The sequence below is a fragment of the Saccopteryx bilineata genome, chromosome 1 (assembly GCF_036850765.1).
Source record: "Saccopteryx bilineata isolate mSacBil1 chromosome 1, mSacBil1_pri_phased_curated, whole genome shotgun sequence".
NCBI classification, from domain to species: domain Eukaryota; kingdom Metazoa; phylum Chordata; class Mammalia; order Chiroptera; family Emballonuridae; genus Saccopteryx; species Saccopteryx bilineata.
The window spans coordinates 209,912,311-209,930,817 of NC_089490.1; the positions used below are offsets into that span (position 1 = coordinate 209,912,311).

Genomic DNA, 18,507 nt, shown 5'->3' on the forward strand with positions numbered 1-18,507 from the left:
CGGTTAAGTACTCGTGTAACAGAAGCCTCGCGGTTAAGTAACTTGTTTAGAATCACAAAGCGAGCTAGACCAGGGGTTGGGAACCTATGGCTCGCGAGCCAGAAGTGGCTCTTTTGATGGCTGCATCTGGCTCGCAGACAAATCTTTAATAAAAAAAAAATAACGTTAAAAATATAAAACATTTTAATGTATTACAATCCATTCATTTCCTACCGCTCATGTTCATGGGGACAACCCCAAATTTTTATTGGATAACGCGTAACGTACACGGGTCCTTGTATGGCTCTCACGGAATTACATTTTAAAATATGTAGCGTTCATGGCTCTCTCAGCCAAAAAGTTTCCCGACCACTGAGTTAGACTGTTTACAGGTGGGAGCCAAACACTGTCCACATCACTCAAAGATTTTCGGTGCGTTTACCCCTACTTCCATATTTCAGTTTGAACTTTTGGGTTTGTTTCCATTCTCTAATGTGTCTTATGTTGGTACCCGGTCATCCTAGGAGGGGGAGTTCCCATTCTCTAATGTGCCTTTTGTTGGTACCCGTCATCGCGGAGGCTGACATCACTTCTGGGGCGTATGAAGTGAAAGAGGACCCACAGCGGATGAGGGCACAGGACAGTGGCAGATACAAAAAGCGCCACCTACTCAAAGTCCAAAATACTGTTGTACGTGCCAGTGCGGGAGGAAACGCGACACAGGAGGCCTGGCCGCGTTTCCAGGACAACCGCAGGAAGGACGCCCCTCCTAATCCCTGCCCGCACTTCCAGTGTTTTGGAGCCCGTGTGGGGCTCGCGTGGTCCCTCCTCATTGGCCCTCGGGAGAACCCTGGGCGCGGAAAGGCCTCCGCAGCTGTAAGTCTCGGTTTGCTCCGCCTTGGCCCCACCTCCCGCGAGGGACCACAATTCCCACAAGGCCCCGTGTTCAGGGGCGGGGCCTGGCGCGGGGGCGAGGCCGGCGCGGGGCGGGGCCGAGCGCGGGGCGGGGCCGCTTTGGATGTGGAGGGGCGCGGGGCTTCCCCCTTCACTCACTCGCAGCTACTGGGCGCGCCGACATCTGACTGTGGGCTCTTGTCACCGCTGTCAGCAGCCCCCGTGGGGCGTCGCCCGAGCCGCCCACGGTTCTCCAGCCCCGAGGGGCTCTGCCAGCCGCCGTGCCGGGAGCGAGCAGTATGAGCCGGGGGACCCGGCGGGCCGGCGCGGGGCAGGGGGTGGCCACGGTGCGGCTGCTGGTCACCCTGAGCCTCCTCCCGCGCGTCGTCGAGGCCCAGGTGAGCCGGCGATGGCGGGAAACCGGCGGCCTGAGGGCACCGGGCGCCCTGACAGGCGTCCAGGAAGCGCCGGCGAGCCGCCGCTGCGCGGAGTGGCGACGCTCGGGGTGACGGCAGGGAAAGTGGAAGAGGGTGCGAGCGGGAGGTGTTCGATCCGAGCTGATTTGTTGAGCTGCTGGAAGAGCAGCGGGAGCGAAAACATCGCACTGTTTGCCGAGGATGGGCACAGAAACGCCCCCTCGAAGAGTTGGGAGATTGAAGGCAGAGCCGCGGCCTGCAGGAGCCGAGCGGACTGCGAGGGCGCGGAATCTTACTTCCTGAACTTTCGGGCTGGAGGGCTCTGGGCTGTCGCCCCCGTTCGGGACGCTGTGTTTTGCCAACTTGTGTGGCCTGCCCAGTTGTGTCCAGGTGCACCCACGTGCGAGGCTGGCCTGGGACTCTGTCTACAGGGTTTCAGCAGGGAGGTGATGGCCGGAGAGCAGAGTTCGGGGCTTGACTTCGCGAGGCTTCTGATACACGAGTTCTCAACCTGCTGGAGATGGGAGAGTTAGTGACCAGATCTTTGCCCTTAAGAGTCATGTTTGCTTCGGGTTACACGGTCGATTTGGATAGACTGCTGCCAGGTGTTGCTGTTTGCACCTGCCACAAAGTGGCAGAACTGCTGAGAGAGGTACAAGGTGTCTCAGGGGGCCGGATAACCAGGGGAGATGTGATTGGAAGTAATTAATGCTCATTGCTAAGAAAAATTCATGCTATGAGTGTAACCGTGTAAACATGTTTTTATGACTTTATTCAGATACTTTTTCCATGGCCTTATGCTTCTCTGCACTAAATCCCAGAATGCTGAATATTATATTTGTGTCCGTGTTTGAATTTTTTTAATGAATGATTTAATAAAAGCAAAAGGGACAAAGTTTTGGTTTTGGGAGCATGTTAAAAATGCAGATCTGTCACTCACTGCCAGATGTTCTGGTTTAGTGGCCCTGGATGTGACCCAGGAGTCAGACTTCCAGGCAACTAGTACAGTTGTCCTTCCAACTACCTTTTCAACCCCATTTTGGAAACACTGAAATATAGATAGTGGAAATCCGGGCATACTGACCAGATTTATGAAAAACAAACTTTGGTAAAATTACTTTCTAGTTACTATTGTACTTGGATGCTTCTTGTTGAGTGGAATTTATTGTACATTAAGATTTTTTTTTAACATGAGATTTTCTTTCTCTTTTTTTCTTTTTGGTTTCTTCATCTACCACTAATTATGTGTATTAATGCTTTATAATTGCACCTGTCCTTTCAATGTTATTATATCAAAGTGAACATATGTTATTGATTGATTGATTTTTTTTAATGGGGGGGAGAGACAGGAAGGGAGAGAGATGAGAAGCATCAATTTGTAGTTGGGTCATTTTAATTGTTCATTGATTGCTTCTCCTATGTGCCTTGACCAGCGGTGTGGGGAGGGGCTTTACCTGAGCCAGTGATCCCTTGCTCAAGCCAGCGACCTTGGGCTTTAAGCCAGCAACCTGGGGGTTTTGAACCTGGGACCTCAATGCCCCTGGTCGATGCCCTATCCACTGTGCCACACTGATCACACTATTTATTGATTTTTAGAGAGAGGAGAAGGGAAAGAGAGATAGAAACAGTGACTGTTGTTCCACTTATTCATGCCAACATTGGTTGTTCCTTGTATGTGCCCTGACTAGGGGTTGAACCTGCAACCTTGAAGTATGGAGACTCTAACCAACTGAGAGCTATCCAGCTAGGGCCTGTAATTTTCATTTCATTTCATTCACCCAATGGAATTAAAGATTTGTGCATAGTCACAATGGCATCAGGCCAAACAATCCTTAAAAGTGAGTATGTTTGGTTTTTGTTTCTGGTGGTACTTTTTAATATAGTGTTTGATCATATTTTATTTTATATTTTTTAGTACTTTAATCTGTTAACAAGCTTCAATATACATTCTCTCATTTTATGTGATATGTCTCAGAAACTGAGCTCTTGAGGTAACTGAAGTTCAAAGGGCTCACATGACTAATATCACACTGAAGTCAGGGAAGGGTGAAGCGGAGCCCCAGCGGGCCCCTTTCTGATCTGCACAGTACATCCCAGTGTGCTTGATCCTTGGTTGCCTAGAGGTAGAGCATAGGGAGGCCAGGAAAATGAAAAAGGGAAACTAAGACAGTTCTTTCACTTTTCTTCCATGGACTAAGTTGGAAGCAAAACGGTAAAGCATGAAGGGGGGAAGAGTAGGTTTTTTGAAAAATGCTTCTATTTTTCAAAAAAAAATCACTGAGATGAATATATTGCCTATATCTCCTTGCAGTAAAAACACGAAATTATTTCTCAGCACACCAAATAATAGGGATTTGTATATCTCAACCCCATTTTCTGATAAGTGAAATGCAAATGTGCTTTTTAGTGTAGCTAAGCCCTAGAAACTAATTAATACTGCATTTGAGTGATATAACAAGTCAGTCTTCCTGTAAAGTAGTAGTTTCTGTTGGATATATTTTTGACCTTTTCTACATGCATTTCTGAGGTGGCATGAAACCCAGAAATACACAGGGAACCCCCCCTTCCAAAAAAAGGAAAAACATGGGACTCAATGCTGTTCTAGTCCATTACTGGGGGGATTTCCCCAAGACCTTGTGCTTCTGCTTTAACAACTGCATGGGGTGGAATGGACAGGACATAAAACTGTGTTTGCCCAGGGAGAGAAGACTGAGAGTGACCTCACCCTGAAGCTTGAACTCCAAAGGGCTATGCCCTCAGTATAAGGGTGAGAAATAAGTCCCACTGTGAGTAGAGGGAAAGGAAAGAAACTTGCTTGAGGAGGGGGAGTCTCCCTTGAGAACTTGCAACCCAGAGCCAGTTTTATACAGGTTTGTAGGGTAGATTCATGCCACCAGTGCTGGGAAGGGGTTCAAGTAGAAAATTTATAGCAGTTCCATATTGATATGCCCACAGCTTACAGGTAAAGGCAAATATCCTTCCCCTGCGAAGGAGTTGATTTTCAACCCAGGCCCCCAAGAATTCTTGAAGATAGAGTGCCAAGAAGAGTAGCAGCTAACAGTCAAAAATAACAAAACATACAGGCACTAGGAGTGAGGTATTGGAAATACAGACTATGAAAGTAGACCTGTAATGATGCAGGTTCTGAAAATATAAGATATAGTTTAAAATTGTTTAATGTGTTTAAATAAAAAGAGACTTGAAATATGAAAAGAGAACAAAAGATACATTAAAGCATTACTAAAGAGATGACAGCAATGACGTAGTTCTTGAAGTGAAATGAAAAACTAAATGGATGGGTTAAATAGCTATTATATCTAGCAGAAGAAATGATTATTGAATTAGACAGCATTTAACGTCTGTTCCTTCTTTTTAATCCCAATACCTCCTTCATCCTCACTCTTTGCTTCCTGATCACTAATAAACTGGAGTAAACAGAGTAACCCAAACCTGTGCATCCGCAGTCCCCTTGCCCACCTGTTTTGACGTCTGTCAGTTACCACTCTCAAAGGCTAATCCTCCTTTCCCATTTTAGAGGTCTCCTTTGAGCAAATCTGCCCTTTCCTGCATCATCAATTTCTCCTTCTCTAATGACTGTCATAATAAAACATGTTAATTCTAGTTTAAAGTCCTCTCTTGACCCACCTATCTCTTCTGACTCTGCTCCATTTTTCTGTCCCCTCTGTAGAAAAAACTCCTCAAAAGCATTCCTTTTGTCTTTCCTATTCTGGCCCTTTCTTCAGCCCATTACAGTCAGACTATTGCCCCACCACTTCTTTGAAGCAGCCGTCAAGGTCATGAGTGTCTTTGCTGTTGCTCAGGCCAGTAGTTTTTAAACCTTTGCTGTGTGTATCAGCAGCATTTTCTCACAACTCACCACTCACTGTTCTTGAAATACAGTGTTCTTTTGGCTTCCAGGGTCCTATTTCGATTTCCCTCCCACCTTGCAGGCCAGTCTTTCTCAGTATCCTTTACTAGTTCCTCCTCTGTCCCTGACCTCAGGGTTCACATGCTGCCCTCTTGCTTCTCTCTGCCTTGGTTGTCTCATTTACTCTCTTTAGCTTTAAGTACCACCTATATAGTTGACTCTCAGAATCTCCAGTCTAGGAGTCTCAGCTATAGTTCCAGACATCCAGTTACTTTTCAGTATCTCTACTAGATATCTCAGACGTGATGCACCAAGAATCAAATTTTTAATCTTTTTCCCTCAAATCTGTTTCTCCCAGTCTTCTCCCCACTAAATATTGCTGTAGCAACACTGACCTTTCTGTTGCTCCTCAAACATGGCAAGTATGTTCTTGCCTTGAGGCCCAGATGCCTTGCACACTCTTCTCATGGATTCATTAAGTTTCTGCTACGTTATCAGACTTGGCCACTTATCTGATTGTTACCTTCCCTGATCATACAAAATAAACTTCACCTTATATTTCATATTCCTTTTACAGTACATGGTAATTTTGTACATTTTACCCCAATCCCTACTATAATTAAAAGTTTTTTTTAGATGAAACACAATATGGTGGTTTACTAATTAAAAGTCAACAATTTGCCTGACCAGGCGGTGGCACAGTATATAGAGCATTGGACTGGGACACGGAGGACCCAGGTTCGAAACCCTAGGTCGCTGGCTTGAGCGTGGGCTCATCTGGTTTGAGCAAGGCTCACCAGCTTGAGCCCAAGGTGGTTGACTTGAGCAAGGAGTCACTCAGTCTGCTCTAGCCCCCCGGTCAAGGCACATATGAGAAAGCAATCAATGAACAACTAAGGTGCTCAAATGAAGAATTGATGCTTCTCACCTCTCACCCTTCCTTTCTGTCAGCCCCTATCTGCCCCTCTCTCTGTCACAAAAAAACAAAAACAAAGGAAGTCAACAATTTAAGAAAATGTGACAGGAAGGTGCAATTGCTGGATAAATGTTTTAAAACCTAGAAAGTTTTTTGGTTTGTATTTTTTTTGTCCTATTATTATTTAGGGGGCTAGAATTTGAAGTTTTCTAGGTATTTATGTAGAGCAATGGAATGAAATTCAGTATTTAGCCACAGAATCTCTTAGTACACAGGATGGCAAAGCACATAGAATCCAAAGCCAAATCCTTGATAATGACCCCCTGTTCTAACTCTTTCTTTTGCAGAGAATTTGGGGACACACTTATACTCTGGGGAGAAAGCATGAGGAAGAAACCACTGGCCCTGGCAAGTTGGCTCAGTGGTAGAGTGTTGCCAGATGTATGGAAGTCCTGGGTTTGATTCCCAGTCAGGGCACACAGAAAACGCACCCATCTCCTTTTCCACCCCACACCCTCTTGCTTCTGTCTCTCTTTCTCTTCCTGTTCTGCAGCCATGGCTCAATTAGAGCGAGGTGGCCTCCCCGCCTCAGGTGCTAAGAAGAGAGCTCAGTTGGCCCTGGCCGATTGGTTCAGTGGTAGAATGTGGGCCCTGTGTGTGGATGTCCTGGGTTAGATTTTCGGTCAGAGCACACAGGGGATGCACCCATCTGCTTCTTCCCTCTTCCAGTTCTCCTTTATCTCTCTCTTCGTTTCCTGAAGCTGAGGCTTCATTGGAGCAAAGTTGGCCCCCGGGCACTGAGGATGGTTCCATAGCCTCTGCCTCAGGCGCTAGAATGGCTCCAGTTGCAATAGAGCAACACCCCAGATGGGCAGAGCATCTCCCCCTAGTGGGCATGCCGGGTGGATCCTGGTCGGGAGCATGTGGGAGTCTCTCTGCCTCCCTGCTTCTCCCTTCAGAAAAATATTAAAAAAAAATTAATAATAAAACAAGGGAGCTCCAGGTTGGCAGGCATGTGGGAGTCTATCTCTGCCTTTCCTCCTCTCACTGAATAAACAAACAAAAATAAATAATAAATAAATAAATAAGAAACCACTGGGAAGGATTGGTTTCTACATCCAGGTCATTTTTTGCATCTTACTCATTGGGTCATCTGAATAACTTGGAACAGGCTGAGTCTCATTTTGTTTTTACATTTTAACTTTAATTGAGATAATTGTAGGTTTCATGCAGTTTTAAGAAATAATACAGAGCCTGGCCAGGCGGTAGTGCAGTGGATAGAGCGTCGGACTAGGATGTGGGAGTACCCAGGTTCAAGACCCCGAGGTCGTCAGCTTAAGTGCAGGCTCATCTGGTTTGAGCAAAGCTCACCAGCTTGGACCCAAGGTTGCTGGCTCAAGCAAGGGGTCACTTGGTCTGTTGTAGCCCCATGGTCAAGGCACATACGAGAAAGCAATCAATGAACAACTAAGGTGTCGCAACGAAAAAGTAATGATTGATGCTTCTCATCTCTCTTCGTTCCTGTCTGTCTGTTCCTATCTATCCCTCTCTCTGAGTCTCTCTCTGTCTCTGTAAAAAAAAAAAAAAAAAAATAATACAGAGAAGTGTCAGGTACCCTTGATCCAATTTTTCACAATGGTAACATTTTGGAAACATACAGTGTATTATAACCAGGGTGTTGACACAATTTACCGACCTTACTCAGATTCCCGTGGTACTTGTGTCATTGGTGTATGTATGTATGCATTTTGTACGCTTTTGTCACATGTATAGGTTTGTGTATCTGTCACTGCAGCCCAGTAATGAACAACTTCATTACAAGAATTCTCCCTGTTGCCCTTTCTTAACCACATCTCCCTCCTGCCCATCCCACACCAGCTCGGTCCCCTCTTCCAGTCTCAAAGCCCAGCCAAACAATAATCTGTGCTGTCTTTCAGAAATGTTATATAAATTAAACTATGTAGTATGGAATCTTTTGTGATTAGCGTTTTTCACTCAAAATAATTCCCTGAAGATTTATCCAAGCATGCATATCAGTGAGTCCCATTTTAAAATTCAGCTAAGGAACATTTTCTATGAACTTTTTGGACTCTGAAATCACTTTGTAAATATCATTTTTTCTTCGATAAATGTAAACTTTGAGTCGTGGATAAGAGCATGTGTTTTAAAGTACAATAGACTTGGGACTAAGTATCATTCCTACTTTGGAAAAGTTCTTTTAACCTTGCTAAGCTTTATTTTCTTTTTATGTAAAATGGGGATAATACCTATTTCACTGGGTGTTTAGAGAAAGAAATGACACATGTAATGCTCTTGGCACCATACTTACCACGTAACTGTTCCATAAATGGCAGTCTAAAAGACATGGTTACTACAGCAACATTCAGTCTGTGAGGTCTAGGTTAGTCTTGGAAGAAATTGCTTCAACATTCCAATGACTACTTGGATTTAATGTATGTTAAGGCAAAGGAAAGAGCATTCAATATCTTTCTTTTTGACCACTGAACAAGAATGTTTAGTTCTTCAGAATGAGTATAGCTAATCCTTCTGTCGTTTTTTATTGAATTGATCATGGTAAATATGACTACTTTGTTATGTGTTTTTTTAAATAAATAAATTTTTAGTAATTTTAATGGGGTGACATCAATAAATCAGGGTACATATATTCAAAGAAAATATGTCCAGGTTATCTTGTCATTCAATTATGTTGCATACCCATCACCCAAAGTCAGATTGTCCTCTGTTACCCTCTATCTAGTTTTCTTTGTGCCCCACACCTCCCCCCCCCCCCCCCCCCATTAACCACCACACTCTTGTCTATGTCTCTTAGTCTCGTTTTTATGTCCCACCAATGTATGGAATCATGCAGTTCTTGTTCTTTTCTGATTTACTTATTTCACTCCATATAATGTAATCAAGATCCCACCATTTTGTTGTAAATTATCTGATGTCATCATTTCTTATGGCTGAGTAGTATACCATAGTGTACATGTGCCACATTTTCTTTATTCAGTCTTCTTTTTTTTTTTCTTTTACAGTGATTAAAGCCTTTAAGCAAACTCTTGGCCAATACAGCAAGAATCCATAAAAGAGTAGTGTCCTTATGCCCTGGCCAGTTGGCTCAGTGGTAGAGCGTTGGCTTGGCATGCAGGAGTCCTAGGTTCGATTCCCGGCCAGGGCACACAGGAGAAGTGCCCATCTGCTTCTCCACACCTTCCCCTCTCCTTCCTCTCTGTCTCTCTCTTCCCCTCCCGCAGCCAAGGCTCCATTGGAGCAAAGATGGCCCGGGCGCTGAGGATGGCTCCATGGCCTCTGCCTCAGGCGCTAGAATGGCTCTGGTTGCAACAGAGCGATGCCCCAGTTGGGCGGAACATCGCCCCCTGGGGGGCATGCCGGGTGGATCCCGGTCGGGCGCATGTGGGAGTCTGTCTGACTGCCTCCCCGTTTCCAACTTCAGAAAAATACAAAAAAAAAAAAAAAAAGAGTAGTGTCTTTAACATGTTCACCAAGTCCAAGTTGGCACCAACATCATTTCTAATCCCTGCAAATGCAACCCAACCCCAGTTCAGTCCTTTTCAGACTCCTGCTCCTTGTGACAACCCCAGAGCTGTCACAAGGAGCAGGAGTCCAGAAAAAGGCCGCATCCAGGAAAAGTCGCATGGCACTGGAATTGTTGTCACAATTCTATAATTTGCAGCTCATGTCCAAGTTGCAATGACCGCTGCTTCTAGCTGGTACTGAAAAAGCCACCTGCGGCATGTGTGGAGATGGAGCTTCTGTTTTCCTCTGCCTGGAGAGATGAGACTAGGTTGCTTTTCCCTGGAGCTCTGCGACTGTGGCGTGGTAAAGAGAACCTTGGGATATACTAAGCTGGGTGGTAAAGGTAAATTCATAATAGAAGTTGGCAAAAGGGGGAAAGAGAGCTCTAAATTAGGAGTAGGTCCCAGCCTGAAATATGAGTGGGACATTGAGGTAGGAGGAATAAAGGAAACACTATATATTAAACAAAGCAGCAGAAAATAGGACTATCAACACTCACAACAGAGATCTTTGAGAGAAGAATAAAAAACCTGACTATTCAGGCAAGACATAGTTAAGTGGCCCTTGTGCAAGTGAGATCAGTTTACCTGCTTCTTGGAAGAAATACCCTAGGCTTGTCCACAGTGTCGTAGATGGGGCCGACGGCCCTGGGCACCTTCAGCCTTCATGGCAAACCCCAGCATTCTGGGCAAGGTTAGGTCATAGGTGACTGGAGCAAGGCTGGAAGAGACTGAACCCTCCCTTAGAGGAGCAAGGGGGAAGCCTACCTTCCAGTGTCCCTTTTTCCTCACAGCAAAGGTGTGTAAGCCTGGCAGGCTTTAGCTCAATGACCTTCCTAGTCACTATTGAAACAGGACCCAGATGAAATCCTATGAGACCCTTTTGGGGCGTTGGAGCCTTTAAAGGCATATCCTAAAAGCTGGTAGTTCCCCTGATCTCTATTGGGCTTTTTCTGCCTCTTGGTACCTTAAAAGCCATGCTCAGAAGATCTCGCTGAGGGGTTTGAGGATCCCCATCCGCCTATATAAACCTTTTCTGTATATCGAGCTATTTGGGAAAAGACAAACCAGTGTTATTAGCTGGATCAAATAAAAGAAGATAGAAGTTTGCAGGAGAAAAAGATTTGGCGTCTCCTGTTCATCAGCATTCAAAAGAAATTTAAAAATTTTTAAGTAAAAAGCATGATATGGTAAACCTGTAGGAGTTCCAGGATATGACTCCCCCCTTTTAAATTTTTTTAAATTGACCTTAAAATATTTGCTGGGTACACTTTAATAATACCTTGACTTTAAAGATTGTCAGAAATACTCATAATTCGAAAGGTTTGACAAAATACAGTAAATGCTTTTGCTACATATGCAGGAGCGTTGTCAGTTTAACCAATTTAGGAAATCCAATAATAGAAAAATGCATACAATGAGCTATAACATGCTTAGCAGCCTTTCCTGTTCTGACAGGTTACTATAAATCCAGAATAGGTATCCACTGTAACGTGGACATAGGACTGTTTGCCAAATGAAGGTATATGAGTAACATCCATTTGCCAAAGTTGTCCTGGTAGGAGTCCTTGAGAGTTAACTCCAAATTAAGGGACAGATTGTAGTATAGGACCCCTTGGACAGGGTTTACCAGTCTGCCGTGCTGCTTCCCAAGAAAGTTGAAACTGTTTACACAGGGCTGCAGCGTTCTGGTGATGAATAGTATGAGACTGAATTGCTCGATCTGTCATGGTTGCTCCAAATAATTTTCTTTTGTGTAGCTTGATCAATAAGGGCATTCCCTTGTGCTAAAAGCTCCAGGGAGCATGGAGTGAGCTCGAGTATGTCCTATAAAACATGGAGCTCTATGTTGACATACAAGTCTTTGAAGAAGGAGTAACTGCTGAAATAGTTCATCAGCGGTTGTCCCTAAGACAGCAGTCTTTATAGTGGAAACAATCATAAGTAAGTATTTGCTGTCTGTATATAGATTAAAGGAGGAATATGGCAAATGCTGAAAAGCCATGATAATGGCATATAATTCTAGTCTTTGAGCTGATTTTTAGTTGACTGTTTCAGTATAAAGTTGTCCATTGATTTGCAAAAGCGATTTGCCATTTAGTGGAAGTTTCCCAGAGCTGCTGTTGTCGATCCTTTGAATAAAGGAACAACAATCATTTTGAGGCTCAAACCTATAAGCTGTAAGGGTCACCTATGCTCCTTGATAATCCAGGAGGCGACAAGATCAAAATATGGAAGTGTATTCCATGGGCTATTAGATGGTTCAATGTGCCCAAGCTGTAGCTGCTCTTGTACTAATTGAGCAGCTGCCCTAAGTTTCTCCTGAGAAAGGGGCCATTGGTCTACCCATACAGGATTATCTGATTTCCAAGTAATTGAGTCTGCACAATGCATTATTGGGGTAGCTGGAGCTACCAAGGCCCCTATGCTAAATTTTGATTTCCTAATCCACACCTTCTGGTACTGGGTGCCACTTCTATGGGGGTGAGAATTCCTCACTGTTCTTTCCCTAGTCCCTAAGTGGGCAAAAATCCCCGATCAAGCATCTGAGTACTGACTAAACCATTAGGACTGATAAGCAACGCTCCCGTATTTTTCAAAACATCTCTACCCCACAAATTAACTGGCCATCCAGGGAGCACATAAGGCTTAAAAAAATCCAGAATGACCTTCTTAATCTTCCCAATGTAAAAAACTAGAGCTTTCTTGAGGGGATTTACTCTGCCCTATACCTTGTAATTCTGTGGCTGCTGCATGAGTGGACCAGGAAGGAGGCCAGTGTAGCTTAACAATAACAGATACATCAGCTCCAGTATCTAAAAGTCCTTTAAATTTATGTCCATGTATTGTTAGTTTCATTTCAGGGCGTTCCTGACCTATTTTTTTTTAATCCAATTGGCAAAATCAGAGGAGCCAAATCACCAATTTTTTTTTTTTTTTTTTTTTTTTTTTTCATTTTTCTGAAGCTGGAAACAGGGAGAGACAGTCAGACAGACTCCCGCATGCGCCCGACCGGGATCCACCCGGCACGCCCACCAGGGGCGACGCTCTGCCCACTGTAGCACTCGCCGGGTAAAACAGACACTGGAGACGCTTGGAGAGTTTAAGACAAATCTTTATGGCCAAAAGAATTAGAGAACAAAACAAAGGAAAATAAACCTGCGCAGGGGTGGACTCTAGTGGTAGTAATAAGAGCCACACCGAGCGCCTACAGTCTAGGGGTTTTTATAGCGTAGCAAGCAAGCAGTTCATACAGAAGCAAAGTTGGCATTTAGCAATTGGCTCCCCCCAAATTAAATTCTAGTCACGTGCCTTAGTAACCAGTCATACAGTTGAAAGCCCCAGCTGGAAATATCCCTATCTATCCCCTAGGATGTGGTTACATTTACTGTCTTAGGAGTTCTTTGTGACTTCTTTATCTCAAGGACTCCTTAGCTCCTAACCATCCTGGGAGTCTAGCGACTTCTCTATCTCAAGGACTCTTCAGCTCCTAGCCATCCTGGGAGTCTGGGCTCACCTGTTTACTGGACTAGTTCCTTTGAAGTTATTTCTAAAGCCTATTAATATATTTTATAGCTTTTATTCGAATGTCACATTTCCTCCTCTTCTTTGTCCTAGTTAAATCCTTAACTATAACGAAGATTCGTCAACTGTACTGAGGCGTTGGTACGGCTGAGATAAAACTATTATTTTAACTGTTTCTATTCTTTCTTTGATAAAAGCAAATAACTTGTTAAGGATTACGGGTCCAATAGTGAGGGCTAATAATAATACTAACAATGGTCCTGCTAGTGTAGTTATCAATGTAGTTAGCCAAGGTGACAGTTTGAATATAGAAGTGAACCAATCTAAATTGTCATTATTTTGCTGAATGTGCTCTGCTAACTGTTTTATCTTATCTATTTTATCCTGGATTTCATTGCTGTTATCAGTTAAATTAAAACAACACATTCCTTTTATTTTCTCACAACCCTGGTGGTGGAATAATAATAGATAATCAATAGCCGCCCGATTATCTAAAATAGCTTGACGTAATTGCTGCTGTTCATTATTAAAAAGAGTCAATGCTTGAGACGTTTCGTTGATGCTTTTAGCTAAGTTACAAGCTAAATGCTGGATTTGTCTATGATTGTAAGCACCCCATACTAGATTCCCTACAACACTTAAAATTATGGCATATCCTTCAGCTTCTGACAACAATCGTACTTCATCATGACATTCAGGTCCTACAGGGATGGAGGCAGCACGCCTACTGCGAAGAGTGGTATTATGCTCAAGAAGTAACAAATCATTCTTATTAGGTAAGAAAGTAGCAATCCTAGATAAACAACAAGTGGTGTCAGTAAGATTAGGGGGAATATAATTATACGTCATAGAGTTACAGGTAAAGAACCATCCAGTAGGCAGGGTAACATAGCCATAAATGGAAGGGTATTTGATAGTATTATTACAGGGTAAATAACCAGGGATTGTCTTACAATTTTTACTACAATTAACAAAAAGAACACAAGTATCATTGGGTACAATAATGCTATGGGGAGTATGAATCCGTAATGCATGGCTTGGCAACTGATAAGAAGCTTTTCCCCAGTTTGCTAAATCTAGATAAGTTACAGTCTTATTAGGGATACTGGAGAAGAAAGTTAAATTCCTTATGTCAGCTGCCGGTTTACATACCGGGCGTAGACATTTTCCTAGCATGAAATGAGTATGACTATCCTGTTCAAGGCAAAATGATGAGACATTTAGGGTGCGTGCTAAAGCCACCCATAAATTCTCTGGATGATTCAGGGTTTCCTGGAAAGCAGGTACTGGTTTAATACTGAACAACATACAAAAGAAAACTATTGCTACAATTCGGGTAAGAACCGCACTTTTAAGGGATTGTGGGGATCCGCTTTGACTCTCCATTTTGCTTCCTTCAAGCTCGGTTCTTGAGCTAACTTTACATGTGATAGATGAATCCAGTAAGGTTTTTCAGCTATTCTCACAGCCGTGGGCGTGCTGAACAGTACCTGGAACGGTCCTTGCCACCGAGCGTCAAGGTTCCCGCGACGGTGGTTAAGAATCCATACCCATTGTCCTGGCTCCGGTGGAGTTGGCAGTGGAAGTCCTTTGAGTTGGTCCTTCTGCTGGTCTCTAAGCGCCCGTACTTCTGCACGTATCAGTTGCAATGCCTGTAAGGACTTTAGAAAACTTTGATTAGAACCCTCAATTTCTTCCCTTGTTATTTGTGGAACCAAAGGAGTTGGTTGCCCATACATTAACTCATAAGGAGTCCATTTTCCTGTATAAGGTGTGTTTCGAACCCTATATAATGCAAAAGGGAGTAGCTCTACCCAGTTTTCGCTAGTCTCCTCTCTTAACTTAATTATAGTCTCTTTAAGGGTCCTATTCATCCTCTCGACTTGCCCTGAACTTTGAGGCCGATAAATGCAGTGTAATTTCCAATTGATCCCTAATCTTTTTGCCAATTCTTGTGATACTTTGGACACAAAAGCAGGTCCATTATCTGACCCTACAGCAATGGGAATGCCATATCGTGGAATGATTTCTCTTAAAAGTATTTTACAAACTGTTGAAGCAGTCTCTCCTTTTGTAGGAAAAGCCTCAGTCCATCCAGTAAAGGTGTCTATTAGAACAAGCAAATATTTGTAGCCTAATTTCCCTGGAGTCATTTCGGTAAAGTCTACTTCCCACAGCTCTCCAGGAGCTTTTCCTCGGTGCCTGATGAGAGGAGGTAATTTCTTATTGACAGCATTTACTTTGGCACAGGCTTGACACCTAGACACAACAGAGTGTATGATATCTCTGATTTCTGCTCCCTCATAATATTTTCTTACTAGATGTTCTAGTTTTTGTTGTCCTAAGTGGGAGCTGCTATGTATTTCTTGAATTATTTGTCTTAACACTCCTTGTGGTAGGTATATTCTGTTGTCTGGTAATTCTATCCATCCCTGTTTACTTTTCTTACCCCCTAGTTGCTCACCTTTCTCTTCTTCTTTAGGCTCATACCTCGGTTCTGTTTGCAAAGTAGGGGGTGGGATGAGTAGCAGTTGGTTAACGTGTTCCTCCTCTTCTGCTGCATTCCGTGCCGCTCGATCAGCAAAGTGGTTTCCTTCTACTATAGGGGAATCCCCTTTTTGATGTCCTTTGCAATGTATTATTGCCACCTTTTTAGGCAACCAAATGGCTTCTAATAAAGCCACAATTTCATTCTTATTTTTAATTTCTTTTCCTGCAGTAGTCAATAACCCACGCTCCCGGTAGATGGCGCCATGTACATGGGCAGTGGCAAAGGCATATCTACTGTCTGTATAGATGTTGGCACTTTTCCCTTCAGCAATTCTAAGGGCCTGTGTGAGTCCGATAAGCTCAGCCCGTTGTGCAGATGTGCCTTTAGGCAGTGCCTTTTTCCATAACACAGTATCTTGAGTGGTCACTGCGGTTCCAGCATACCTTTGCCCATCCCGAACATAGCTACTTCCATCTGTGAACAGGGTTAAATCTACCTTCTCATAGGCCTGATCCCGTAGATCTGGTCTGGCTCCTGTAATGGTATCTAATACTTGTCTACAGTCATGGATCACCGATGAGTCTGGCAACGGGAGCAAGGTAGCAGGATTCAAGGCCGTTGTTTTCAAAAATTGTATTGCGGGGGGGTTCAGCAACTGTGCCTGATACTGTGTTAGTCGGGCGTTCGAGATCCACCTATCCGGTGGAGCCCGCAGTACTTGTTCTAAATAGTGCTCTCCAATGACCTGAATGTCTTGACCCAGAGTCAGTTTACTGGCCTCCTTAACAAGGATGGAGGTAGCAGCAAGTGCTCTCAAACAATTGGGCCATCCTGATGACACGGGATCTAGTCTTCTGGACAGATAGGCTATTGGTCTCTTCCAAGGTCCCAGTTCTTGACAGAGGACCCCTAGAGCAATGCCCTTTTTCTCAGTCACAAATAGTTGAAAGGACTTAGACAAGTCTGGCAGGGTTAATGCCGGGGCTGCAACTAGGGCCTCCTTAAGTTTTTGAAAAGACTCTCGTGCCTCCTCTGTCCATACAAATTGTTCCTCTTTTCCCCGTGTTAACTCATGCAAAGGTTTGGCCAGTTCTGCAAATCCCAGTATCCAAAGTCTGCAATATCCCACAGCACCTAAAAATTCTCGCACTTGTCTTTTACTGACAGGCTCAGGAATCTGTAATATGGTCTGAATTCTTTGGCTAGACAAACTACGTTGTCCTCCCCTCAAGTCATACCCCAAGTAACTCACGGTTTGGGTGACAATTTGGGCCTTCTTAGCAGATACTCGATAGCCCATCCGTTGCAATTCTTGGAGTAGTTCTAACGTAGCTTCCTGGCAACTCTCCTGGTTTGGGGCCGCGATAAGGAGATCGTCCACATACTGCAGCAGTACAATTGAAGAGTGGCCGGCTCGAAACTCCTGTAAGTCTTTGCATAAAGCCTCATTAAATATGGTTGGGGAGTTCTTAAAACCCTGAGGGAGCCTGGTCCAAGTGTATTGGCCTGAAAGTCCATTCTCGGGATCATTCCACTCAAAGGCAAACATTTCCTGACTTTGCTTTGCTAATGGAATGCAGAAGAAGGCATCTTTCAAATCTAATACTGAATAGAAAACATGGGTCGGTGGCAATGAACTTAATAGGGTATAGGGGTTTGGCACAGTAGGATGTATGGTCTCTACCCGAGCATTCACTTCACGCAGGTCCTGCACTGGGCGATAGTCTTGAGTTCCAGGCTTTTGCACTGGTAGCAAAGGAGTGTTCCAGGCAGATTGGCATTCCCGGAGAATCCCGGCTTCCAATAAGCGCCTCAAGTGCTGCGCTATACCCTGTTTAGCCCGAGCAGGCACAGGATACTGTCTGATGCGTACTGGGCTAGCATCGCTCCGCAACAGCACTACTACAGGCGGCTGATGTATTGCCAATCCCGGAGGATTGTTCTCTGCCCAAACTCCAGGAACCTGCTGCTTTACTTCCTCGGGGACGCCCTTAAACCCGCTCTTACCTTCCGGGAGGGAGGCAATCAGGTATTCTTCTGATATTGGCACAGTCACTAATACCTTGCCTTCTGCATCCTTCTCCTGGTTGAAGGTTATTGTTGCTTGAAATTTTTGCAACAGATCTCGTCCCAACAGCGGGTAAGGGCAGTCTGGAATAATCAGGAAGGAATGAGTAATAGTCCCTCGCGCCAGGTCCGTAATCCGTGCAGTGGCTCGAGGATATGTGACAGCTTTGCCAGTGACCCCTATTACCTTTGTGGATTCCTTTTGTAATGTCCCAAGTGGTCTCTTTAGGACGGAATAAGTGGCCCCCGTGTCAACTAGAAAGGTAGTTGGTTTCCCTTCAATTGACAGTGTGACCATAGGCTCCTGGGGGCCAACGGAAATGGAGCCTTGGCCCCGTCAATCTAATTGGAGCAAAACTTGTGAGCCTTGTTCCTGATTTACGGCCTGTAGCTTAGGGCAATCCTTCTTCCAATGACCCTTCTCTTTGCAATAAGCACACTGGTCTCTATCTAATTGCTTCTGCGGGAAAGTTTCCTTCTTTCCCTTAAAGGGCTGCTGTTTCCCTTTCTTTCCTTTTGATTGCTGTGCCAAGAGTAGTTTTACAGCTGCTCTCCCTAACTCAGGGTCATCGCGATTGACAAAGACTCTCTGTGCTATTTCTAATAATTCACTCCTATTCTTTCCCTCAAATCCTTCTATTTTCTGGAGCTTCTTTCTAATGTCTGGGGCTGCCTGAGTGACAAAGGTTATGTTTATTAGCTTGCGATTTTCCTCTGCCTCAGGATCAATAGGGGTATAAACCCGGTAGGCCTCCATTAGCCGCTCTAAATATGCAGCAGGGGACTCATCCCTCCCCTGAGTTACCTCACCT

The 18,507-nt window shown here is 44.3% G+C and overlaps 1 protein-coding gene across 2 annotated transcripts in view; it reads left to right on the top strand.

Moving 5' to 3' along the window:
- Positions 1-982: 982 nt before the first annotated feature.
- Positions 983-18,507, top strand: part of ERO1B (endoplasmic reticulum oxidoreductase 1 beta) — a 75,221-nt gene continuing 57,696 nt past the window's right edge. For both annotated transcript variants that reach the window (XM_066234796.1, XM_066234805.1), the window contains exon 1: positions 983-1,271. In XM_066234796.1, the coding sequence (XP_066090893.1) occupies positions 1,173-1,271 (99 nt within the window). In that variant the 5' untranslated portion in view covers positions 983-1,172. The remainder of the gene's footprint in view (positions 1,272-18,507) is intronic.